We start from the raw sequence: 27,814 nt of genomic DNA, 5'->3' as shown, positions 1-27,814 counted from the left end.
GTGGGTGAAAGTGAGAGGACCATCCTACCACCGTATCTCACATAGAAAGAGCTTATCAATACTTGTGCAGTAAAGCATACAAGATGTAGAAGAATTACTTCAAAGTGCTGAAATACAGCTTAAATTAAAATTTATTTTAATTAGACCCAAGGTCATTATATGATATCATTTAAGTGGTGCATATGAAGATCTTACTTAATATTGTTGCATATTAAAAGATGAAACATGGTTTAATTTTCAATATCTCTTTATATAGTGCTTACATACATATTAACCTAAAAATAAATCAGCATGTGTTCTGCTAAACCATGTTGCTAATTTTACAATTTGTGTGAGATTCTCAAAGAGACTTTGAGGGTGTTTTACCCATAAGGTGTTTCTTGGAATTCTGCTCCGGTCTAAACATGATTATGAAACACTTGGGAGCAAAAATACAAGTAATCAAACCAAAGCTTGAGGCCAGAATAGCAAATATCTCTACAGCTACAGTGAACTTTCCAGGAGAGCTGACATAAGCTGGAATAAAGGCAACCCACACTGCACAGAATATGAGCATGCTGAATGTGATGAACTTGGCTTCATTGAAGTTATCAGGCAGCTTCCGTGCTAGAAAAGCCAAAATAAAACACAAAAGAGCCAGAAATCCTATATAACCCAGCACAGCCCAGAATCCTATAGCTGAACCTAATCCACATTCCAGTATTATCCTTTCCTTGTATTGCCTAAAATTTTTGAAGGGGAGAGGAGGAGATGTTGTCAACCAAACAACACAAATAAGGACCTGTATGAGAGTGAAGGTGAGAACACTGAGTCTCTGCTGTGGAGGCCCAAACCATTTCATGACATTACTGCCTGGAAGTGTAGCTCTGAAGGCCATTAACACCACTATTGTTTTCCCCAGAATACAGGAGATGCAGAGGACGAAGGTGATCCCAAACACTGTGTGACGCAGCATACAGGACCACTCAGAGGGCTGACCAATGAATGTAAGTGAGCAGAGGAAACACAGAATCAGTGAGAAGAGCAGCAGGAAGCTCAGCTCTGAGTTGTTGGCTCGGACGATGGGAGAAGTTCTGTGTTTGTAGAAGACAACAGTCACACATACAGCTATGAAGGCGCCAGTGATGGAGGACACTGTCAGGATGATGCTCAGAGTGTCGTCCCAGGACAGGAACTCCACAGGCTTGGGGAGGCAACTGTCTCGCTGGGTGTTGGGCCAGAGCTCTGGAGGGCAGCGCATACAGTTCAAAGAATCTAGGAGTTTCAAAAAATTTATTCAGAGCCTTACACTGGAAAGAAATGCAAGCGAATCAAATGAATTAACCTATCACTATTTTGAGCAAGTACCAAAAATATTGTGATGTACAACCTGTCTTGTTACTGATCTCTCCTTCTGCACATGGTATACAGTCATAGCAGCAGACTGGCTTTCCTTTCTGCACAGCCTTCCTGGTCCCTGGAGGACAGCTCTCACTGCACACAGATCTTGGCACCTGAAAGACATTTGACAAACATAAAAATAAAATTTATAGTTTGAAAAAAGACAATTGTCTGATATTTAGAATACTACACATCAATGAATATCTTAGTTTTGGTCTATACTGTTAACCCTAATTTTTAAATTTATTAATAGATTTCAGTAAAGAAATCATATTTTTGATTAAATTAAATTAAATATATATTTCACAACCAATGCCATAATATTTCATAGAAAGCATTTAGAATGGTTTGTTGGTTTTTGTTAATAAACTTATAAGTTTTTTTATTTATTTATTTATTTTTTTAATTTTTAATTTTTAAATTATTATATTGTTATCTTCAGGCTAAAATTTAGGTTTGGATGTATATCTCCATATAGTTTTAAACTCTGTGTTTATTGTAGGAATATGCCCAGTCAATCTTTTATAACTACTGTAAATGTAACAACTCAATAAGGCATATATTGGATGAACCGATCAGTGTGAAATGGCAATGTGATACTAATTGTTTTGCATTGTTTTGCATTTTATGTAAGGGGCAGTGCAGAGTTCTGATGACAGCGTTCATGTATTGCTGTCACGAACCCAGTGTTTATAGCAAATCACAGAATTAATGTACGTTACATTTTTGAGGTTTTTCTTTTTGAGATACTAGTAATTAATCAGGCAATCGGTTTCCAAAATATACAAGGAATCACTAATTTGTTTAATTAAAGGAGACAATAAATAATTTCACTTTCATTTCTTTTATGTGTACAATTTTACTTGCTTGGACGCAAATTGCTTTTTTAAACGTTTTTAAGCATATTTAGAAAATGTCTATTATAACTGACTGCCTTAATTATTTTGAGTTCTGTTAACTGGCCTTGGTTTAGAAAGACTACTGCAAGTGTTGTACTATACCTCAGTCTGTCCCCCCACCCAGCTGATTGGTCTGCTTATACTGAACTCCTGGCCTCTTGGTCTGGATGAGTCATAGTGACCCACAGTCACAAAATCCAAACCACCATCTTTCTTAACCTGCCAGTTTATGAGCTCGTAGACGGCCACAGGATCTCCACTGGAATCAAACGAGACCTGAAAACCATTCTTTGTAGTGAAGTTCACTCTCTTGAGCTGGTCGAGTATCTGCAGTGGAACACATAATTTGTTAAACTCTAAACAAAACTATAATTTTGAACTGTGAACTCACCATTTGTTTCAATACATTACAGAAAATATAATATTTTCTGAATACTGAAAGACTGATATTATGAATGTTTATTAAGGAATTCGACCATTGTGGTCGCAAATTGTGCCACAATATTAAAACCATTAAAAACAGAAGAGAAAAACCTATCAATACTCATCTATATTCTCTTCTATATTTTGTAGCATTAATGTTAAACAAAGAGTCTGTAACACTTTTTCTACCACTATTTCTTTTTTATGTTTACTTTAGAGATGTTTCTCATGTAACGTATGAAAAACAGCTTGCCACAGCAGTGGCTTAGCAAATTATTATATTATATTAATTAAAGGGCACAATATGTTTGATTTTAATTACATAAGAAAATTCTATGTCAATATTACTGTAAAACTATTAAGTTATTTCTTACAACAAATCTTGGCCCAATGTTATCGTCAATTGTGAAACAGAAACATAAAAATTCGTTGAAAAAAAAGAAAGGTCCTGTGAAATTACGTCTTGTAGTGACATCTCGCAGGAAGAAGCACCAACTCTACCAAGTTTATGGATAGAGAAATCTGTTTTGATATTTCTATGTATTTGGCTAAAACACCTTTATGTTTCGTAAAAGACGGTGTCAATAGTATTACTCACGAAATAATAAATGATTTTAAAACTGAAAAAAAAAGAATCCACTGCGACAGCAACAGCGAAGGTAGAGTGGACGATGTGACGTTAATATAATAAGATAGATTTTTTTTTAAAAGTAAAAGCAGGCTCATTTAAAAGATAATGCAGCCTACACGATTCGTTTTTAAACAAATATGTTTTGTACCTGCCACGGTGTGAATTTAGCGTTCTTGTCACACTGCGTGTCATTACAGATAACAGCGTGGATGGCATGCGCTATGGCATACGTAGCTTTGTACACCATGTTAGTTACGCGCAGCTGCGATGTGTCTGTGTATGGGTTCTGCAGTGCGCGGATATCCTCGCTACCATCACATTCCCGCGCGCCCTCTGAGAAGCCTTTTAGGCTACAGCTGAACGAGCTCTCCCAAAACTCCGTTAGCAGAGATGATTTCAGTGCTTGTTCTGGAGAGAGATCCAGAAGAAACTCGCGAAGACCTGGAATCACTGAGCGGGGGATCCCAAAACCTATCGCCCCAGCGCACATGTTAAAGCGCAGAATTCCTGGTTCTATGATCCACGCTTCGCTGCCGATCCACTGAAGGGGAGGCGGCGGTTGTCTCGTCAGCTCCTCTAACAGAAGCCTTAATTCGCCTTCGTGAACAAACGCTACTATTACCCGGGCTGTTGATCTGCGGATGACGTTTGCCACTCTCTCCAGTTTACTGCGCGGTTCTGTTCTGTAGTAGGACTCGGAGTACTCCACACAGATGCCCAACTCTTGCGCAGCCTTTAGAAACGACGCCATTCCATTATTTCCATAGTCTGTGTCGCTGCGCACTGCCCCAATCCAGGTCCAGCCAAAATGCTTGACGACATTTGCTAGTGCAGCCGCTTGGTGGTGGTCACTTGGTATGGTCCTGAAGAAGGCAGGGAACTGACGCTTATTGCTCAGACATGCGCAGGTGGCGTAGTGACTCACCTGTTGTTCATTATAGAAAAAAAGAAGCGTCATTTGAAAAGCGTGATTTGATTATTTACAAGATATAGTGTGCTCCATGAATTAATACTAAACACAAATAATTAATTTTGCACCACTTAATGCAGCCTGCAATCACCTGTGGAATTCCAAAAAGACCCAGCATTCTAGTCATGCTCATTGAGGGGGTGGAAGAAGTCTCTCCCACGAGAGCAGGAACAGCGGCAGCTGCAGATTTTGAACAGGAATCAGTATCATTGTAAAATGGTTCCATGCCGTTTGCAAACTGAAATGCAACTTTAACAGCCATCAGCACTGCAGAGCACGAGTCGTGTATCCGGTATCCTAACGTGATTCCCGGCAGGAGATCTGTTCTGTTGTTGATCTCGTGGATGGTGAACTCCATGGCACGAGCAAAGCGCAGGTGTCTAAAATTCATTCTATTTTCGAAACATAAGATATATAAAAATTACTGAGACAAATTATTTTTACTAAACACTTTTAGATGTCAATAATTTAAATAACGCGTAACTGCTAACAAAGGGGATCAATGATTCTCTACAATTCTCTATTTAACTGTTCACACCGTCAAACAGACCTCCCAGAGCACTGTGGCTGGAGTGGCTGTCTGGTGTAGCTGTTCTGCTCTGATCTCGTGTAGTAATGAATGGAGAAAACACCCCCAATCACAAAATCCCCATTCATAAAAAGACTAGGCATCTGAGAATCAGCCCACAGTCTGCAGCTGACCAGGTCAGATTTACATCCTGCTGGACTTAGCCCAGTTACCCACAGCATTGCTACAACCATCATTAAAATTGAAGTTAGCTCCATGCTCTGCTCAGTAGTTCTCAGTCTCTTGAAGCTGGGGTGACTGCCTTTAAATAGCCTCCTTCTTCAGAGGAGTTGTGTGTGTAAACTCGCGCTCAGGAGGCGTGGCTATGTCGTTATGTCTTTATGTCAACAGTCAATGCAATAAAGGACACAACTTATGTATGTTTGTATCTAGTTTATTGAATTGTGGTGTGTTAAAGTGTGTTTTCCTGGGCCATATTGCGAATTCAGTGTGGACAAAAGGTTGAGTTTGCAGAAAAAAAGCTGCAAGGGTTCAGTCCTTGAGTGGCCTCTGGCTTCAGGAAATGGCACGTACTGGCATGCGCCTGTCAGGACCAAACGCTGAGCAAACGTCTTCAGGCGCTGAATTTGTGGAAGAGGGAAAAAGGCTTCGTCTTTATTTCAGCATCAAGTGGCACTGGGTCTCGAGAGACCCAACTGCGCAAATGCAGTGTTCCAAACAGCAGTTTATATACCATTTATCTGGGGTAGTTTGATATCTCCCCACCTTACTTCTCAAATTTTCATATTAGCCTATATTAGGTACATCTCTTTGTCCATCAATTTGGCCATCGCATGTTGCGCTCACTCCTAAAAACTGGTTTCAATCGGTTTTTACCAGACTGCTTTACCTTTCAAGGTCAACTTGCCCCTCTCTTCACTGGGTCAGTAAGCAAACACAGGCTTCTCTGTGACACCAGGGGCTTTCCAGTGTTTAGAATCTCCTATGCAAACAAACTAAGGCTGACCCTTAGTGAGAGAATTAATATTCCCCGTTAGCCAATGCTACCTATTTAGTTATTCAAAACAGGCATGTACCAACAGCTCTTGAGAGTAAAGCAGTGACAATGGACAGTGGCTATTTGGCTTGGCTAATTAGCAGCACGTCATAGCCCCAGCATCAGAACCTGGGAAAAGTGACTGAGAAGTGTTGGGTTGTAGACTTTGTACATGTAATGTTCTTAAACATTGGAGTTAATGTATAACTGCTATCTTCAACCCTGAAGATTGGCCTGCAGACTGTTGGTGACCATAGCACTGCAGACAAGAATCACGCCTAGCAAGTAGCTAACAAACAGGCAAAGAGAAAGGTTTAGGACAAACATTGGTAAATCATAGGCAAATTGACTTATGTGCATTTATAAGCACTCCAGCTTGTTTCCTAAGATATTCTTTGTGCAACAAGATACTGTGAAGCTTTAAAAAGTCATGAAGCTAAAGTCTGCTTCTCTTTAGCCACCTTCTTGTTCTAATTTTCCCATTACACCTTAAATGGTGTAGCAGTTACATTTTGGGCCTCCATCACCATTTAAGGGTCTGAATCTGTCATATGAGAAGCTGACTTCAGACTCATAAAAATAGAATATAAAGAGAAATTTTACAAGAAATTATGCTACTTGTTACTGATCTCTCCTTCTGCACATGGTACACAGTCGTAGCCTAAGCTTACACTGCATTCCAGCATGAGAACATCATACCATGAGTCAAACATGGTGGTGGTATTGTGATGGTCTGGGGCTGCTCTGCTTTAGCAGCAACTGGACAGCTTGTCATAACTTATGTAACCATGAATTCTGCTCTCTATCAAAAAATCCTGAAGGAAAATATCTGCTTATCAGTTTGTGTATATATATATATATATATATATATATATACACACACACACAAACTGACAAGCAGAAATTTTCCTTCAGGATTTTTTGATAGAGAGCAGTATTCATGGTTTTATATATATATATATATATATATATATATATATATATATAAATATATATATATATATATATATATACTTCATTGATATTGAACTGAACTCAACTGTTTTAATGCATTACTAAAAACAGTAATATATTATTGAGAAATATTCACATGGTGATTCATTGTAAATGAATATTTGGCAGTCTCACAATGTCTATTTATTATTTCTTATGTTCTTAAATTTAGCAGTAAGAACCTTTGATGAACCTAGTGATCAGTTGTCATGTATTTTAGGAAAATTTGCATGTCAGAACAATGGCTTCAGAGAAGCTGAATTATTTTACGACAAACTCAGTAATTGTTTTCAAGTTTAATTTGGAAAAAAAAAAATATATAATTATTCAGTTTGAATCTATCCCATGATAACATTTTTATGTAGACTACACTAAGAAGATTGTGTTTAGTGAAATCATTTTTAATATTTCTAATTTTGCTAACACACTGAAATCGAAATGGTGGAAAAATCCTGCTTAATATACATATACATCAATGTGTAATTATTAGAATAAAATCAAGCTTTTTGGGGGGCCTTTTTTCCTATTCTTTTTGAATTTAATAGATACCAGCCCACCCCACTCCCCATTGTAGGGACTCATGCAAGGACCAGCCCTCTGAGACTCAACCCACAGCCTACAGCTGACCGAGTGAGCTTTACATGCTGTTGGACTGAGCCCAGTTTTCCACCGCATTGACAAAAACAACATTAAAACTGATGGCATTTAAATAGCCACCTTGTGATAATGTCCTGTGGGTGCGAGCTCAGACTCAGCAGCCATGGTATTGTCTTAAATAGTAATTACATTCATAAATGTAACTTTTGTAGATGTTTGTCTCTGATATATTGAATTATAGTGAATTAAAGTAACAAATCAGGGGCTGTGTTCAGTGTTCAGCCTGCGCAGTTAGCAAATTAAACTGAAACTGTCCTTCCTCATTTTTCGAGTACAGGGTTGAATTCGCGCAAAACACAGGTCTCAGTTATCCGCGACTCTGACAATTAATTAACTTAAGCACATTTCTTTTGTGCTATCCACTCCCAGGAATAGCTGTATTAAGCCCAGCTCCACTGTTTGAACACTTCTCATGACCATAAAATTTCACACTAACACTACTTACAAACTAGGGTTAATCTTAGTACCAGGCTTATATTTCGGACTAGAGTTAGGGTTAGGTTTAAGATTAGGCTTGAGGTTAAAGTTAGCAACCCATTTCCAAAATAGTTGGGACTCTTTGCAAAATGTAAATAAAAACAAAATGCAATGATGTCCCTATATTTAATTGACAATAGTACAAAGACAACATATCCAATGTTGAAACTGAGAAATTTTATTGTTCCTTGAAAAATATATGCCCATTTTGAATTTGATGCCAACAACATTTTCCAAAAAAGTTGGGATAGGGACAATAAAAAACTGTCTAGGGACAGTAAAAAATTGTCTAATGCTGAAAAACACCTGGTGGTTATTTGGCAACAGGTCAGTAACATGACTGGGTATAATAAAAGCATCCCAGAGAAGCTGAGTCTTTCAGAAGTAAAGATGGAAAAGAGTTCTTCACTATGTGAAAGACTGCATGGGCAAATGGTGTAACCAATTTTAAGAATAAGGTTTTCCAACATAAAATAGCAAAGCACTTCTCCTTTTCATCATGTACAGTATAAAATAACATTAAAAGGTTCAGAGAATCTGGAGAAATCTCTCTATGCAAGGGACAAGGCCAAAAACCAGTATTTGCTGGCCATGATCCCTGGGCCTTTAAACAGACATGATTATGTAGTGGAAATCATTGCACAGGCTCAAGAACGCTTCTGAAAACCACTGTTTGTCACTATATGTAAACTATATATAAACAAGATGCAGAAATGCTGCCACCTTCTCTGGGCCTGAGCTCATTTAAAATGGACTGAGGGGAAGTGGAAAAGTGTGCTGTGGTCTGACAAATCAACATTTGAAATTCTTTTTGGAAATCATGCACGCTGTGTCCTCCAGACAAAAACCACTCAGTTTGTTATCAGTGCACAGTTCAAAAGCCAGTGTTCACGATGATATAGGGGGACATTAGTGCACATGACATGGGTGACATGCACATTTGTGAAGGTACCATTAATGCTGAACGATATGTGTATGTGCAATATGCTGCCATCCATACAATGTCTTTATTAGGGATGGCCTTGTTGATTTCAGCAAGACGATGCCAAACCACATTCTGCATGTATTACAACAGCATTGCTCCACATTAAAAGAGTCCAGCTGCTAAACTGGCATGCCTGCAGTCCAGACCTGTCACCCAGTGATAATATTAGGTGCATTATGAAATAAAAAACACGACAAAGGAACATTTGAGCAGCTGAAATCCTATATCAAAGAAGAATGGGAAAACATTTGACTTTCAAAAGTACAGCAGTCGGTCTCCTAAGTTCTCACACACTTACAGAGTGTTGTTCAAAGAAGAGGTGATGAAATACAGAGGTAAACAGGCCCCCGTCCCAACTTTTTTTGGAACGTGCTGTTGGCATTCAATTCAAAATGGGCATATATTTTTCAAAAAAAACAATAACATTTCTCAGTTTCAACATTTGATTTTTTGTCTATTTATTTTCCTTTTAAAATGTGGTTCACATGATTTACATATCATTGCATCCTATTTTTATTTTATTTATTTTTTAATTTATTTTATTTTTGGAAATGGGGTTGTAGTATAGGATCAAGGATTTTCTTGTCCATTCTTGGATACACATGAAGCCATGTATATTCCAATATCATTGGACAGTTCAGCACACTGAAGGAGAAAGCAAACTGCCATTTCTATTACCTCAGCTATCAGATGCTGCAATAGCATTGTGATAAGTGATTAGGAGAGAGCAACAGAGCAAGAGAAAGCAAGAGAGTAGGAGATACATCCTACTATCAAATCTCAGCTAGAAAGAAGCTTCCCAATACCTCTTAAATATCACATTTTATAACCATGACATTCTCTATACCATCATAAAGATTCCACATTGGTGCAGAATTAAAGCATGAAAGTGCTGAAAGCCAGGTTCATTGAAATAAATTAGGCATTATGTGTTATTACATGTTATTAAATGATTTATCATTTAACTGGTACAGATGAAAACCTTTTTTAGATTTTTAAAGTCTAGTTTAATTCTTAATATGCATTCACAAGGCAATTATGTACATATAAAGCAAAGAATAAATCAGAATAAATCAGCATAGGTCATGCTAAACCAGTGTGCTAAGTTTTCAATATTCAGAGAGACTTGGAGGGTACTTTACCCATAAGGTGTTTCTTGGTATTCTGCTCTGGTCTAAACATGATTATGAAACACTTGGGAGCAAAAATACAAGTAATCAAACCAAAGCTTGAGGCCAGAATAGCAAATATCTCTACAGCTACAGTGAACTTTCCAGGAGAGCTGACATAAGCTGGGATAAAGGTGATCCAGACTGCGCAGAATATGAGCATGCTGAATGTGATGAACTTGGCTTCATTAAAGTTATCAGGCAGCTTCCGAGCTAGAAAAGCTAAAATAAAACACAGAAGAGCCAGAAACCCTATATAACCAAGCACAGCCCAGAAACCTATAGCTGAACCTAATCCACATTCCAGTATTATCCTTTCTTTGTATTGCTTAAAATTTTTGAAGGGAAGAGGAGGAGATGTTGTCAACCAAAGAACACAAATAAGGACCTGTATGAGAGTGAAGGTGAGAACACTGAGTCTCTGCTGTGGAGGCCCAAACCATTTCATGGCATTACTGCCTGGAAGTGTAGCTCTGAAGGCCATTAACACCACTATTGTTTTCCCCAGAACACAGGAGATGCAGAGCACAAAGGTGATCCCAAACGCTGTGTGGCGCAGCATACAGGACCACTCAGAGGGCTGACCAATGAAAGTAAGTGAACAGAGGAAACACAGAATCAATGAGAAGAGCAGCAGGAAGCTCAGCTCTGAGTTGTTGGCTCGGATGATGGGAGAAGTTCTGTGTTTGAAGAAGACAGCAGCCACACATACAGCTATGAAGGCCCCAGTGATGGAGAACACTGTCAGGATGATGCTCAGAGTGTCGTCCCAGGACAGGAACTCCACAGGCTTGGGGAGGCAGCTGTCTTGCTGGGTGTTGGGCCAGAACTCAGGAGGGCAGCGCACACAGTTCAAAGAGTCTAACAGATTCAAAAAACTTGTTCAGATCCTTATTTTGGAAAGAAATGCAATGAATGGAATGGAAAGGATTAAAACTGTGATTGTTTTAAACAACACTTCCAAACATTTTGTGATACAAAACCTGTCTTGTTACTGATCTCTCCTTCTGCACATGGTATACAGTCATAGCAGCAGACTTGCTTTCCTTTCTGCACAGCCTTCCTGGTTCCTGGAGGACAGCTCTCACTGCACACAGATCTTGGTACCTAAAAAACATGTGACGAATACCACTATTTCATTGTTTGTCCAAAGATTAATACTATGCACAGATGAATGTCTTTTTTGGTCCATATATTGTCGATCTAATTTTTGAAATTAATTAATTAAATTGAGTGAAGAAATCGTTATTTATTTATTTTTTAAACTTTCAGACACTTCTTTTTATTTATTGTTATTGTTAACTTTTTATTCACTAGATATGCATTTGATGTTTAATTTAAAAAAAACATGACTAATTGAAACATGAATTTTTAATCTGTCATATGATTACCTATAAAGAATTTAAATTGGCTTGCAGTTTTCTGTTAATTAGCACATATTTTACACATTTTAAATTAGACAGCATCAATTAAAGGTTTTTTCTGGTTCTACCATGTTATTTTAATGCTAAGTGTAATTTGAACGTACGCAGGTGTTTTGTGTATCAATTTACCAGTCCAGTCTATATTACCTCTAAAGGTAAACAAGAATGCAATAAATGTAAAATGGCAATTAAACCATCTATGGTACTGATTGTTTGGCAATCTCTCTCTCTCTCTCTCTCTCTCTCTCTCTCTCTCTCTCTCTCTCTGTGTGTGTGTGTGTGTGTGTGTGTGTGTGTGTAAAGGAGCAGTCCAGAGTTCCGTGATGACACTGGTCATGTGCTGCTGTCATGAAATAAGCGGTTACAGCAAAGCACAGAATTAAAATAATTTAATTTTGTCACTTTTTTTTTTTTATTATTATTTCTTTTTTGGATAATGATAATCAAGTCATTGAACGCATTCAGTTTCCACCAAATGTATCTAATCACTTAGGTAATTTTGAGATGCAATTACTGTAAAAAAAAAAATAATAATAATAACTTAATGGATAGAAGAATAAAAACACACTTTGAGTAAAATGTCTTTTATTTGTACAGCAAACCTAAAACCTGTATTTTTCCTTTTTTAATCCTTAAAATGATTTTATGAACCTGAACGTGACTGAATGCTAGTTAGATTTTTTAAATCTTTTAACGCGAGTTTAGACAGCAATTATTGCAACTTACTGTCTTTTTTTTTCTCTTAATTTACAGTCAAAGTCTAAAGTAAGTGTGGTACTGTACCTCGGTCTGTCCCCCAACCCAAGTGATAGCTCTGTTCATACTGAACTCCTGGCCTCTTGGTCTGGATGAGTCATAGTCGCCCACAGTCACGAAATCCAAACCACCATCTTTCTTAAACTGCCAGTTTATGAGCTCGTAGACGGCCACAGGATCTCCACTGGAATCAAACGAGACCTGATAGCCATTGTTTGTAGTGAAGTTCACTCTCTTGAGCTGGTCGAGTATCTGCAGTGGAACATGTTTTTTGTCAAACTGTCAACGGAACTGTAATTTTGAACTGTTATCTCTTATCAAGTCTTTCAAGACACTACAAAAAATAAATTATTATTGATGAATATTGACATAGTGGTTCGTTGTTAATAATTATTTAGAAATTCGTCCACTGTGGAGGCAAACTGTGTCTCACAATTTAAAACCATGAAGAAGAGCTCAAACTAAAAATAAACCAGAGAAAAGTGGTGTCTCTTTGCGCTTTATACTATTGCTAAAACGAAAAAAAGGAAACATCCTGTGACAATGTGTCCTTTTTAATGTTTATGTTAGAGATTTTTCTCATGTTGTGTATGAAAAGTAGAATGTCACAGCAGTGGCTTGGTAAATGCTGAAGTACTGTTTTATGATAAGGCAAAATTTCAACGCTTGATATTCATTATAAATTGTAAAAATGTTAGGTTAACATTATAGGAAATATCGCTGTTGTCGGAAGAAAACCTCGTATGTCCATTTTTGATATTTTTCAGTTTTTGACATAATTTGAAAGTGCCTGTTACCCTTTACATTGTACGTAAATTCATGATCAATGGACTAAAAGAAATGACCCAAAATGACTTGGAAAAAAGGTCTGGTTCCATTGACTTACGTTAAAAGTAAAGTATGTTTTTTCCTTCTCCTGTAAATTGCCATTTTGGAGATACAAGGTTTTCTTCCGACAACAGCGATATGTAAAAGTTTTTCTTACAATAAATCTTGCCCAAATATTGCTGTCAGTTGTGAAACAGAAAAATAAAATTTCATTAACAACATAAAATAAAACAAAATAAAATAATATAAAGTAAAAGGGTAAGGAAAAAACGGCGGGTCTCCCTTTTTTTTTCTTTTTAAATTATTTCCTGTACGGATATCTCATGGGAAGAAAGAGAAACTCTGAGAAGTCAACGGTTAATTAAATCTTTTACATATACATATATATATATATATATATATATATATATATATATATATATATATATATATATATATATATATATATATATCTGGTATGTTTGACACCTCCATGTGTTTTTAAAAGACGGCGTCATTTGTGTCACTAATGAAACAATAAGTGATTTTAAAACTGAAACAAAGAGCCCACGCCGATAGCCACCTCGAGGTAGAGTGGTCGACATGTATACAAATTACAATTTCTAACTAAAAATCGTGCTAATTCGAAATGTAAAGCAAACTAGGTGACTTTTCAAACATTTCAGTTTTATACCTGCCATGGTGTGAATTTAGCGCTCTTGTCACACTGCGTGTCATTACAGATAACACCGTGGATGGCATGCGCTATGGCATACGTAGCTTTGTACACCAGGTTAGTCACGCGCAGCTCCGACGTGTCTGTATATGGGTTCTGCAGCGCGCGGATATCCTCGCTGCCATCACATTCCCGCGCGCCCTCTGAGGAGCCTTTCAGGCTACAGCTGAACGAGCTCTCCCAAAGCTCCGTTAGCAGAGGTGATTTCAGTGCTTGTTCTGGAGAGAGATCCAGAAGAAACTCACGAAGACCTGGAATCACTGAGCGGGGGATGCCAAAACCTATCGCCCCAGCGCACAAGTTAAAGCGCAGAACATCTGGATCCATGATCCACGCTTCACTGCCGATCCACTGAAGGGGAGGCGGCGGCTGTCTTGTCAGTTCCTCTAACAGAAACAACAATTCGCTTTCGTGAACAAACGCTACTATTACCCGGGCTGTTGATCTGCGGATGACGTTTGCCACTCTCTCCAGTTTACTGCGCGGTTCTGTTCTATAAAACACCTCGGAGTACTCCACACAGATTCCCAACTCTTGCGCAGCCTTTAGAAACGACGCCATTCCATTATTTCCATAGGCTGTGTCGCTGCGCACTGCCCCAATCCATGTCCAGCCAAAATGCTTGACTGTTTTTGCTAGTGCGGCCGCTTGGTGGTGGTCACTTGGTATGGTCCTGAAGAAGGCAGGATACTTACGCTTGTCGCTCAGACATGCACAGGTTGCGTAGGGACTCACCTGTTATTCAATATAGACACGAAAAAAGCGTCATTTCAGTCGCGTGATTTAAGTCTCACGGATATTTATGGCATTCAATGTACTTCATAAATGATTACGGAACACAAATAATTAATTTTCCACCATTTGATGCAGTATGTAATTACCTGTGGTATTCCAAAGAGACCCAGCATGCTAGTCATGCTGATCGAGGGTGTAGAAGAAGTCTCTCCCACGAGAGCAGGAACAGCTGCGGCTGCATATTTTGAACAGGATTCAGCATCATTGAAAAATGGTTCCATGCCGTTTGCAAACTGAAATGCAACTTTGATTGACATCGGCACTTCAGCGCAGGAGTCGTGTATCTCGTATCCTAACGTGATTCCCGGCAGGAGATCTGTTCTGTTGTTGATCTCGTGGATGGTGAACTCCATGGCACGAGCGAAGCGTAGCTGTCTTAAATTCAAACTGTTTAGAAACATAAGATATATAACGAATTAGTGAGACAAATTATTTTTACCAAATACTTTTAGACATCGATAACTCAAAATGTGGCTGCAAACAAAGGGAATCATTGATTATTGTACTTTCTCTGTAATATTCTCTGCACTGTTCATTCCACACACAAACACACCTCCCAGAGCACTGTGGCTGGAGTGGCTGTCTGGTGTAGGTTTTCTGTTCTGATCTCGTGTAGTAATGAATAGAGAAAATCCCCCCAATCACAAAATCTCCATTCATGTAAAGACCAGCTATCTGAGGATCAGCCCACAGCCTGCAGCTGACCTGGTCAGATTTACATCCTGCTGGACTGAGCCCAGTTATCCACAGCATTGGGACAAATATCTTTTAATATTAAAGTAAGCTCCATGGTACGCTCCGCATTTTTCAGCCCTCTGAAGCCATAGTGACTGCATTTATATAGCGTCCTTATCATAGTGAATGTTGGGTGTGAACTGTGACTGAGGAGGCGTGGAGGAGGCGTGGTTATGAGTAGTAATTGCAAATAACCCTTGTGTGGTGTTGATGTGTTTTTTACTCAGTTTTCTGTGGACCCACCGCATTTTTTTTTTATAAATTAATACAGCCATAACAATTTATGGAAAATACCAGATGTTTAAAATATTACAAGTGGCCAGTGTAGGGTTCTCTTTCAGCAGTTGTAGCCAGTCAGCAGCCTGTCCATGTTGTCCACCCACACACACACACATATACAAACACATATACACACAGAAACACACACAAACACATACATAGAAACACACACCCAAACACACACACACATACAAACAAACAAACACACACACACACACAAACACACACACACACACACACACACACACACACACACACACACACACTAACGGCAGGCCATGTAGGAGGAGAACAGAATGAAGGGACACAGCACCTCCACACTTTCATTCCTCATGGGTTCACTCCAGCACCACGTGTAATAGAAATGGGTAGGGGGTGAACAGAGTGAAGTCAATGAAAATGTGTTAATGTATATGTTCTTTACGGATCTAAGTGTCAAGAAAACTGAGGTTGAAATATTAATAAATCGCATCATTTTTTTTCTTTTGGTAAACATAGAAAATGGGTCCCACAGATGCCAAAACCACACAATGGTTAAGGACATAAGTTATGTGTTTGTTTGTCTCTGGTTTATTGACGTATGGTGTATTATAGTATATATTCATAGGCCATATTCCGAATTCAGTGTGTGCACATACTGAAATAGCACACAATTGTACTCCGTTAGTTGCATGCAAAAGGTTGAATTTGCACAAAAAAAAACAAAAAACTCAAGGGTCCCTGATCAGCATCTGGCTTCAGATGGCATGTACTGGGATGCACCTCTGACACTAAATGGCACCTACCATCAATACGTGGTAACAAGTGGCACCACTCACACCACTTGGTTAGTAGCACTCATTAATGGCACTTGCCAAACACAAACGGTGCAGCCACTCGAAACAGACATGTACCAACAGCTCTTGTGAGTAAAACAGTGACAATGGACAGCGGCTATTTGGCTTGGCTAACTAGCAGCACGTCATAGCACCAGCATCAGAACCTCGGGAAAAGCCACAGAGTGTTGGCTTGAAGACGTTTTACAGATGGTCTAGCATTTTGTTTGCTCACTGGCTGTGCTGTGGCCTTTATTTTGGCTAAAGGCTATGCGAATATAGCAGTAATATTAGCTTGAATGCAGACGCTTTGCAAACAGTTTTGTGGCACAGAGAGTTAACCAAAACAGCTCATGTCACAGACTTATTCAAACTAATAACTGAGTCATTTGTAGTATTCATGTTAAACCTAAACTCTGTAAAGACCATTTATCAGTGTGTTTATTATCCAAACACCAGCGACACCTGCCCCTCAGGAGTGGCACTCAATTTATGCTCATGAGTGGCACTAACCAAACCACAGTGGCAACATCGGCATCTGCTGCTCAGACGTGACACTAACCCAGGGGTCAGCAACATGTTTCTCCGCTGCTCTTTTACTGCAGAATTTTATTTTTTGGTAAAAATGAAATAATCCACTTTTGCAGTAAAAAAAAAAGAAAAGAAAAGAAAGATTGTTCTAACATAGATTTTAACAATAAATGGTCTTAAATGTTGGAGTTAATGTATAACTGCTAATTCACTAACCTTTAACCCTATAGCCTGGCATGCAGACTGCTGGTCACCATAGCAACTCAGACAACAATCTTGACTAGCTAGTAACTAACAAACAGGCAAAGAGAAAGATTTAAAAGGAACATCTATAATTCATAGATGAATGGGCATTTAGAAGCACTCCACCTCATTTCCTGATACGTTTTCGTTCCACCTTACATGGTGCAGCAGTTACATTCTGGCGCCCCGGCAACCTTTAAGGTGGAACGGGAAAAGCTGACTTCAGTCTTATAAAAAATTTAACATCAAGACACATTCTACAAGAAACTATTTAACTATTGAGGAAAAGTTAAGGCAGAGCAAAATAACTATATGTTTTCATTACAATTCTTTAGCCTGCTAGTACATTAGCACATACTGACACAGATTTACAGCCAAGATGGTAAAATGGACATAAAATGTTGTGGCTCCCACAAAATTTTGTGGTTTGATTTTTGCTGAAAGAACAAAATGACTCTGAAAGTACAGGTGTAATGTGTTAAGTTTGATTTTAAATATAAGTACTATCATCATTTTATCACATTTTCATGTGTTCATTGACTACTTACTGTTAGTAGCACTGGATGTAGTTTGTACAAATAATATTAACTTTAATTCCAAAAAACATTATATTAATATTTAATTACACTGAGTTTGCTTTGAATAATAGCAATGGCATAATGCAGGTAAGTTCACAATGTTAAAAGCCAAAAGGTCACACATGTACATTTTCTTTAATTTAGCTAATAACAAGCTAAATCACAACTTTGACCATCACCCACATAGCTGTGTCTGGAAGTTTTTGAATTAAATGTATTTTAGTTGTATTTTTCCATATTGTCAGTTCCAGATACCTGAGATATTCACAAAACTATGTAATATATATATATATATATATATATATATATATATAATATATATATATATATAATATTAACACAGAAGTTAAAGAAAACTTTGTGCCTCAGTGGTACAGAGCTTAGGAGAATGAGAAGTGATGTCAGTGGAGTCTCTTTGTGTGAATGCTGCTCTCAAAGCTGCAGAAGGAGGTCACTTCTTAAACACTTTGTGCTTAAAAACAGCTTAAGGTGGTATGAAAACTTTACACCGTTACAGTTTTAAGATGCAGATAACGATGGCTGTTTTCAGTGCTGCTCCTGAGCTGCAGGTCTCGTGGGCTATCTGTTGCAGACTCCAGTGAGGAATCACTGTAAATTATATAAATTGCTAAATTTAAACAAGATTCCAAGTTCTTGGTATTCTGCTCTGGCATAAACAAGATTATAAAACATTTAGCAGCAAATGTACAATAAATGAACCAAAGCTTTAGAAAATAATAGAGCTGACATAAAGCTGGGATAAAGATAATCCAAACGGCACAGAATATGAGCATGCTGAATGTGATGAACTTGGCTTCATTAAAGTTATCAGGCAGCTTCCGTGCTAGAAAAGCCAAAATAAAACACAAAAGAGCCAGAAATCCTATATAACCCAGCACAGCCCAGAAACCTATAGCTGGACCTAATGCACATTCCAGTATTATCCTTTCTTTGTAGTGATTTAGATTTTTGAAGGGAAGTAGATGTAATATTGTCAACAAAAGCAAACAAATTAGGACCTGTATGAGAGTGAAGGTGAGAACACTGAGTCTCTGCTGTGGAGGCCCAAACCATTTCATGGCATTACTGCCTGGAAGTGTAGCTCTGAAGGCCATTAACACCACTATTGTTTTCCCCAGAACACAGGAGATGCAGAGGACGAAGGTGATCCTCAACACTGTATGACGCAGCATACAGGACCACTCAGAGGGCTGACCAATGAAAGTAAGTGAGCAGAGGAAGCACAAAGTGTCATCCCAGGACAGGAAATCCGCAGGCTTGGGGAGAAAGCAGTCTCACTGGGTGTTGGACCAGAGCAGCACACACAATGCAAAGTCCAATGCAGAGTCCAAGAGATTAGAAAAAAATATATATATTTGAGTGGTATTTTAGAAAGATGTGATCTTGGCTCTTAAAAAAATATATAAGTAATGACTTATGTAGTTTTTAGTTATTGTTAAGTAACTTTTATCGCCCCTTTCCTATTTTTGCACTTTTTCTATAAACATTATATACCATAATGACTTTCGCATTCGTTATGTATATATATATATATATATATATATATATATATATATATATATATATATATATATATATATTTCTCATTCGCCGTTTGAAATCGTGCACACGACCTTTTTTCTTACAGTTTGGGCGAGCTTCATGGAGCAAGTTATAAAATGAATACTAAACAGAGTTTAGCAATTGAAGTAAACAACGGTCTTTCAAGTCAAGGAGGTGGTGAGCAGCCGGGTTTTTTAACTTGACGAGTCTCGGCCATGTTCATTATTCGCCATCCTATCTCTCCCCTGTTACTTTACACTTGGAACAGTGAAAGTTGGTAAACAAGATGGCAGAAACCCAATTTCGACTTTCTTTGCCAACTTACGAACTGTGGTTTGTATATACTTGGTCTCAGCTTTGCACGGACTTTACGGGGAGTTTGGGGAGGCACGTAAATAGTACATTAAATGCTGCTGTTGCTGTTGCTGTTGTAAAAGGTTGTATGGATGGTGAGTTTGATAAGTAGGGGTATATTACGCCGGCCCGACCTCAAAAAGGTGTTTACAGTAGCATTCCATGTGGATCCCCTTTACGCAAACTTTATATTGTTACGGTTCCATTAATTAAAGGGTCGAATTACCCATGTGCTACTAAATCAACTAATTAACCTTATTCAACTGACTATTGGGTTCAATTTCACTAGCCAGACTCAGGCATGATTATTGCCAGACCTGATGAGTCTAAACATCACTTAAAAAGAATGTCTGGCAATGTGAAGCAGGCTAGAAAGTCTGAAGAAGCAGCGCATGATGCCATATTCTAAAGAGATACAAACACAGATATGAAACAAAGTCATTGAAATCTACCAGTCTGGAAGTGATAATCGTTGCTAAGGCTCTGGGACTCCAAGGAACCGCAGCGAGAGCGATTATCCACAAATGGAAAAGGCTTGGAACAGTGGTGAACCTTCCCAGGAGTGCCTGGCCTGGAAAAAAAAATCACCAAGAGTGCATGAATGACTCCAGGAGGCCACAAAAGAACCCGGATAAACATCCAAAGAACTACGGGCCTCATTTGCCTCAGTTAAGGTCAATGTACATGATTCCACAATAAGACAGACACTGGGCAAAAATGGCATCCATGGGAGAGCTGTAATGTGAAAAACACTGCTGACCAAAAACCCAAAGGCTTGTCTCACATTTTGCCAAAAAACAACTAGATGACCCCCAAGTCTTTAGAGGCTATTCTGTGGACTGATAAGTCAAAGGTGGAACTTTTTTGAAGACATGGGTCCCATTACATCTGGCGTAAAGCTGGCATAAAGAATCAGAATTAGTCTACTTATGTCAGAATCATCAATCTGGGTCTTAAAAAAGTATTACACAGATTAACCTTTTGACGTTAGTGTTACAAGCTGTAGTCTTTGAATGAGTAATTCAAAATACCCCACAAGGAGTCCAATTTCTGACATAACTTCTAATTTCAGACTTATTCAGGTCAGGGATTTGAATCATATGAAACTGATTATTCATCTACACACTCTTTAATGTAATGTGAATGGGATCTTTTAAACATTTTAAGTGTTGTTCAGTGCTGTAGTGCTTCCTAAATCCCAATCTGGACCCAAGTTTGCAGATTCATTCAATCTTCAAGGCATACAAGTCTTCCAAATTGAGAGATCAGTCCAAATACTTTGGAGTTATGATAATGTAAAGTTTAAATGCCAAGGCTCAAAGATTGGTTAACAGAGAGACCATGTTGTATTAAAAGTGCAACTTTTTTTTTTCATGACTACATGAAATGAGGTCAATTATTTGTCCTCAAGCAAGTACATGTAGAAGAAGTATCTTCAAACCTTTTGAATCTGTATTATAATTATATTATAATGTGCCTACATAGACAAACTTTTTAAGCTACATTTTGGTTGGTCAATTTTATCTTTTGCAACCCTGTGATAATGTGATGCCAGTGTTTAGTATTTTGGTAAATTACAACTTCAATATTAAATCATTTCTATGAGACAGTCACACATGGTATATGGTTTAAGGTTAAGAGACCCTGAAATTGGCTAATTTTTCATCAAAAATGTACATGATGCCTGCAAATACTTAAAATGCTTCTACAAATCTTGAAGACAAAGGGTCAACTCACATTATTTTTCAGTAATCAGTTGTCTGTAGTGTGTGAAAGCTATAAATGGAAGAATTACTGTAGTGGTTTGTTCAACTGCTTATTATTGAGTATAAATTAATGATTGGCATATGGCGGCCATGATTTTTATTGACATTTTTTGTCCTCTTGGAGTGCAAAAACTCACTGATGCACAGTAAGATAAGATTTATTTTTAATTTGAAATAAGTATCATATTTAGAATCAGCTGTTTTAAAATTCTAAATCAATGTGATTTGAAAGACAGAGCTAAATATTATTCATTTTATAATAATATTGAAAATATATATGTTTAATTGTCTGGTGAAATATGTATGAGTACCTGCTTTCTTTCGTTTTGAGTGATAGATGTTTCCTTTGTTCAGGATCAAGGATATAAGCTACACATTCTTAATGAATACTGATTGGCTGATGGTGGCCAAAGTTGAAAGACAACTTAATATAATGCATTTATAAGCCTTAGAAGTTTTAAAACAATGTTTTGTTTTAAATCTTTAGCTAATTCAAAATGCAAAAATAAGCCTGTATGTAGCATTTACAGTGGGCTATCACCAATTTATCACCTTAAATATGCTGAGTGAGTGGGGGAGAGTGTGAGGACCAGCCTACCACCAAATCTCAGTTAGAAAGGAGCTTCCTTACACAGGTTTATAGAAAATGATTTTAATTAGGCGTGATGTGTTATCTTTTGTCATATAAGTGGTAGATATGAAGATCGATCTTAAACTTTTTACATAAAATGCATTGATTCAATAACTGAGGCAAGCTAAACCAGCAAATCTTATGCTAAAAAAGAGTGATAATTTCTCAATTTGTGTGAGATTTTCAAAGAGACTTGGAGGGAACTTTACCCATAAGGTGTTTTTTGGTATTCTGCTCTGGCCTAAACATGATTACGAAACACTTGGGAGCAAAAATACAAGTAAACAAGCCAAAGCTTGAGGCCAGAATAGCAAATATCTCTACAGCTACAGTGAACTTTCCAGGAGAGCTGGCATAAGCTGGGATAAAGGTAACCCAGACTGCACAGAATATGAGCATGCTGAATGTGATGAACTTGGCTTCATTAAAGTTATCAGGCAGCTTCCGTGCTAGAAAAGCCAAAATAAAACACAAAAGAGCCAGAAATCCTATATAACCCAGCACAGCCCAGAAACCTATAGCTGAACCTAATCCACATTCCAGGATTATCCTTTCCTTATATTGCTTTAGATTTTTGAAGGGGAGAGGAGGAGATATTGTCAACCAAAGAACACAAATGAGGACCTGTATGAGAGTGAAGGTGAGAACACTGAGTCTCTGCTGTGGAGGCCCAAACCATTTCATGACATTACTGCCTGGAAGTGTAGCTCTGAAGGCCATTAACACCACTATTGTTTTCCCCAGAACACAGGAGATGCAGAGGACGAAGGTGATCCCAAACGTTGTGTGGCGCAGCATACAGGACCACTCAGAGGGCTGACCAATGAAAGTAAGTGAGCAGAGGAAACACAGAATCAATGAGAAGAGCAACAGGAAGCTAAGCTCTGAGTTGTTGGCTCGGACGATGGGAGAAGTTCTGTTTTTGTAGAAGACAATAGTCACACATACAGCCACAAAGGCCCCAGAGATGGAGAATGCTGTCAGAATGATGCTCAGATTGTCATCCCAGGACAGGAACTCCACAGGCTTGGGAAGGCAGCTGTTTCGCAGGGTGTTGGGCCAAAACTCAGGAGGGCAGCGAATACAGTTCAGAGAATCTAAGAGATTATGTATTCAGGACCTTACACTGGAATGAAATAAATTAAACTATGACTGTTGTGAGCAAAATTTTTTCAAAAAAGTTGTGTGTGATACACAACCTGTCTTGTTGCTGATCTCTCCTTCTGCACATGGTATACAGTCATAGCAGCAGACTGGCTTTCCTTTCTGCACAGCCTTCCTGGTTCCTGGAGGACAGCTCTCACTGCACACAGACCTTGGCACCTAAAATGTATGAGACAAGTGCAAATCATTCACAGCCATTCAAAAAATAAATAAATAAAAAACTAATAATACAATACCCAATAATTCACAATAATTTGCATAAATGAACATTTTTCTTGGTTAACACTTGGACAACATTATTGCAACTGACTGCCTTAATTGTTTTGACTTCTTTTAACTGACCTGGGTTTACAGTCAAAGGCTCCTGCATGTGTTGTACTGTACCTCGGTCTGTCCCCCCATCCAGCTGATGGCTCTGCTCATACTGAACTCCTGGCCTCTTGGTCTGGATGAGTCATAGTGGCCCACAGTCACGAAACCCAAACCACCATCTTTCTTAAACTGCCAGTTTATGAGCTCATAGGCGGCCGCAGGGTCACCGTTGGAATCAAACGAGACTTGATAACCATTGTTGGTAGTGAAGTTCACTCTCTTGAGCTGGTTGAATATCTGAAGTGAAATACATAATTTGAACTGTCAACGAAGCTTTTTTTTAACTTAATACGTTACAAAGTACACATAATTATTATGATGAATACTGATATAGTGACCCCTTATGAATGATCATTTAAGAATTCGACCACTGTGGTGGCACACAGTGTCTCCTAACTTTAAAGCCATAAAAAAGAGCTAAAAAAAAAATAAACCACAGAAAAGTGGTCTTTTTATACTTTGTGGAATTTCTAAAACACGACCATCGATGTTGTCGGAAGAAAACCTTGTATCTCCATGTTTTTCAGTTTTTGATATATTTTGAAAATACCTGTTGCCATTCACTTTGTTTGTAAATTTCATAATGAATTGACAAAAGGAAATGACCCGAAATGACTTGGAAAAATGTCTGGTTCCATTGACGTACATTTAAAGTAAAGAATGTTTTTCCTTCTCCTGTAAAGTTACCATTTTGCAGATATGAGGTTTTCTTCCGACAACAGCGACATCCTCTGACAGTCCAACTTTTTCGATGTTTAGTGATTTTTGTCGTGTGGTGTGTAAAAAAATAGCAGGTCACAGCGATGACTTAGCAAATGCTGAAGTTTTATCTTCATGAGAAGGCACAGTATCGATGCTTGATCTTCATTATTTGTTATAAAAATGAAATATCAACATTGCTGTAAACATGCAAAATTACTTCTTATAATCAAATCTTGACCCAATCTTTGTCAGTTGTAAAATAGCAAAATAAAAAGTCATTAAGGGGAAAAAAAAATCATCAGAGAGGTCTTTTTTCAATTAATTCTAGTAGGGATATCTCGGAGGAAGATGCACTAACTCTGAGATGTTTACAGACAGAGAAATCTACTATTTAAAAATATTTTACATATTTGGCTAAAACACTGACACCTTTATGTGATTTTAAAACTGAGACGAGGAATTCACTTCGATTGCCATCTGCGAAGGCAAAGCGGACGATATGACAAATATAAGATGGATAATTTTAAAGTAAAATCATGCTTATTTAAAACAGAAGGCAATGAAGCAGTTTTGTACCTGCCATGGTGTGAATTTAGCGCTCTTGTCGCACTGCGTGTCATTACAGATAACACCGTGGATGGCATGCGCTATGGCATACGTAGCTTTGTACACCATGTTAGTCACGCGAAGCTGCGACGTTTCTGTATATGGGTTCTGCAGCGCGCGGATATCCTCGCTGCCGTCACATTCCCGCGCGCCCTCTGAGAAGCCTTTTAGACTACAGCTGAACGAGCTCTCCCAAAACTCCGTTAGCAGAGGTGATTTCAGTGCTTGTTCTGGAGAGAGATCCAGAAGAAACTCACGAAGACCTGGAATCACTGAGCGGGGGATCCCAAATCCTATCGCCCCAGCGCACATGTTAAAGCGCAGAAATTCTGGATCTATGATCCACGCTTCGCTGCCGATCCACTGAAGTGGAGGCGGCGGCTGTCTTGTCAGCTCCTCTAACAGAAGCTTCAATTCGCCTTCATGAACAAACGCTACTAATACCCGGGCTGTTGATCTGCGGATGACGTTTGCCACTCTCTCCAGTTTACTGCGCGGTTCTGTTCTGTAAAACACCTCGGAGTACTCCACACAGATGCCCAACTCTGCGCAGCCTTTAGAAACGACGCCATTCCATTATTCCCATAGGCTGTGTCACTGCGCACTGCCCCAATCCATGTCCAGTCAAAATGCCTAACAATTTTTGCTAGTGCGGCCGCTTGGTGGTGGTCACTTGGTATGGTCCTGAAGAAGGCAGGATACTGACGCTTATCGCTCAGACATGCGCAGGTTGCGTAGTGACTCACCTGTTATTCAGTACAGAAAAAGGTGAAAAAACTTTATCTGAAAAGCCTGATTTATTCCAATGCTTATTTTTGGGATTCAATGTGGTTCTTAAATTATTACTTAATACAAATAACGAATCGTGCACCATTTTTACAGCCTATAATCACCTGTGGAATTCCAAAAAGACCCAGCATTCTAGTCATGCTAATTGAGGGTGTAGAAGCAGTCTCTCCCACGAGAGCAGGAACAGCGGCGGCTGTAGATTTAGAACAGGAATCAGTATCATTGAAAAATGGTTCCATGCCGTTTGTAAACTGAAATGCAACTTTAACAGCCATCGGCACTTCAGAGCACGAGTCGTGTATCTCGTATCCTAACGTGATTCCCGGCAGGAGATCTGTTCTGTTGTTGATCTCTTGGATGGTGAACTCCATGGCACGAGCGAAGCGCAGCTCCCTGAAATTCATACTGTTTGAAACATAACATATATTAACATTTACACAACATAAGTTTATTTTTACCCAATACTTTTAGACATCAGTATCTCAGTAAGTAGCGCATGACTTTGCAAAAAAGTGGAAATTTGATTATTATAATTTTTCTGTAATGCACTATTCAACTGTTCACTGCACACTCACAGACAGACCTGCCAGAGCACTGTAGCTGTAGTGGCGGTCTGGTGTAGGTGTTCTGCTCTGATCTCATGTAGTAATGAATGGCGAAAATACCCCCAATTACAAAATCTCCAGTCTTATACAGACGAGGCATCTGAGGCTCAGTCCTCAGTCTGCAGCTGACCGGGTCAGATTTACATGCTGCTGGACTTAGCCCAGTTATCCACAGCATTGATACAAACATCATTAAAAGTGAAGTGAACTGCATGGTGTGCTCGGTAGTTCCACAACCCCCTGAAGGCCAGCGTGACTGCCTTTAAATAGCTTCCTTCTTATGATAAATTGTGGGTGTGATCTCGGACTCAGGAGGCGTGGTCATATCTTGAATAGCAATTGAAATGAGTGACATATCTTTATTTGTTAGTCTCTGGTTCATTGAATTGATGTGTATTAAAGTATATAGTAATGTGCCGTAAAGTTCAGCGTGCGCAGTGACGACATCCTACTGAAATAGCACACAATTGTACTCTGTCAATTGCATACAAATGGATGAGTTTGCGCAAAAAAGGGGTGTATTTATTGTAAGTGACTCACACAATTAACTGTAGCGCATTTTTCTTAAGCTATATCCACTCCACTTCTAGTTTCTCGTCTGAATAGATACATGTGAGTGTCCCCTGTTCACTGAGTTTACACTGCTGCACTGAGTCTCACTGAAAAGAAAAATAAGGCCTTTCCCTAATTTAGTATGACAATGCCCTAGAAGACAAAGTTAGAAACATAAAGTAATGGTTCACTGAATTTGCTGTCAAAAAAATTGACTAAAAAGCATGTAACTAAACACCCCAGGAATAAATTGGAATAACATGCAAGGCCCTTATTACTCAACATGTGCCCTCACTCAGTAATACTCAGATGGCTGAGAAGAAGCAAATGCCTGCAACAACGTTCCAAAGTTTAGTGAAAAGCCTTCCCAGAAGAGCAGATGGCTGTTAAAGCAGAAAAGAAGGGCCCGATTCCATATTAAATGGCTTGGATTTACAACCCTATATCCAAAAACGTTGGGATGCTGTGCAAAATGTAAATAAAAACAAATCATTTGAATCCTATATTTAATTGAAAATAGTTCAAAGACAACAAATCAAATGTTGAAAATGAGAAATTTGGTTCTTTGAAAAATATATGACCATTTTGAATTTGATGCCAACAACACGTTCCAAAAAAGTTGGGACGGGGGCATGTTTACCACTGTGTTTCATCACCTCTTCTTTTAACAATTCTCTGAACGTTTGGGAACTGAGGAGGACCAATTGCTGTAGTTTTGAAAGTGAAATGTTTTGCCATTTTTGCTTAACAAAGGATTTCAGCTGATCTGTGTTCACAGACAGTGGTTTTCAGAAGTGTTTCTGAGCCCATGCAGTGATTTTCACTACAGAATCATGTCTGTTTTTAATGCAGTGCCACCTGA

The 27,814-nt window shown here is 38.5% G+C and overlaps 3 protein-coding genes across 3 annotated transcripts; all 3 read right to left on the bottom strand.

Moving 5' to 3' along the window:
• Positions 1-340: 340 nt before the first annotated feature.
• LOC118818544 (extracellular calcium-sensing receptor-like) lies at positions 341-5,053 on the bottom strand. The gene is made up of 6 exons (XM_036585790.1): positions 4,854-5,053; positions 4,395-4,695; positions 3,482-4,258; positions 2,382-2,606; positions 1,370-1,493; positions 341-1,254 (listed from the first exon to the last, which is right to left on the bottom strand). Exons 1-6 carry the CDS (start codon positions 5,051-5,053, stop codon positions 341-343), a joined length of 2,541 nt encoding a protein of 846 aa, XP_036441683.1.
• Positions 5,054-10,096: 5,043 nt separating this feature from the next.
• Positions 10,097-15,020, bottom strand: LOC118818543 (extracellular calcium-sensing receptor-like). The gene is made up of 5 exons (XM_036585789.1): positions 14,754-15,020; positions 13,831-14,607; positions 12,357-12,581; positions 11,133-11,256; positions 10,097-11,010 (listed from the first exon to the last, which is right to left on the bottom strand). The coding sequence occupies exons 1-5, from the start codon at positions 15,018-15,020 to the stop codon at positions 10,097-10,099; spliced, it is 2,307 nt and encodes a 768-aa protein (XP_036441682.1).
• Positions 15,021-22,345: 7,325 nt separating this feature from the next.
• On the bottom strand, positions 22,346-26,614 carry LOC118818084 (extracellular calcium-sensing receptor-like). The gene is given in 7 exon segments (XM_036585198.1): positions 22,346-23,259; positions 23,362-23,485; positions 23,711-23,935; positions 24,977-25,548; positions 25,551-25,752; positions 25,900-26,200; positions 26,379-26,614. Coding segments are annotated over 7 exon segments (2,574 nt in total).
• Between the last annotated feature and the right edge of the window lie 1,200 nt (positions 26,615-27,814).

The sequence above is a fragment of the Colossoma macropomum genome, unplaced genomic scaffold (genome assembly GCF_904425465.1).
Source record: "Colossoma macropomum unplaced genomic scaffold, Colossoma_macropomum, whole genome shotgun sequence".
Taxonomy (NCBI): Eukaryota; Metazoa; Chordata; class Actinopteri; order Characiformes; family Serrasalmidae; genus Colossoma; species Colossoma macropomum.
This window is presented reverse-complemented; position numbering and strand designations above follow the sequence as displayed.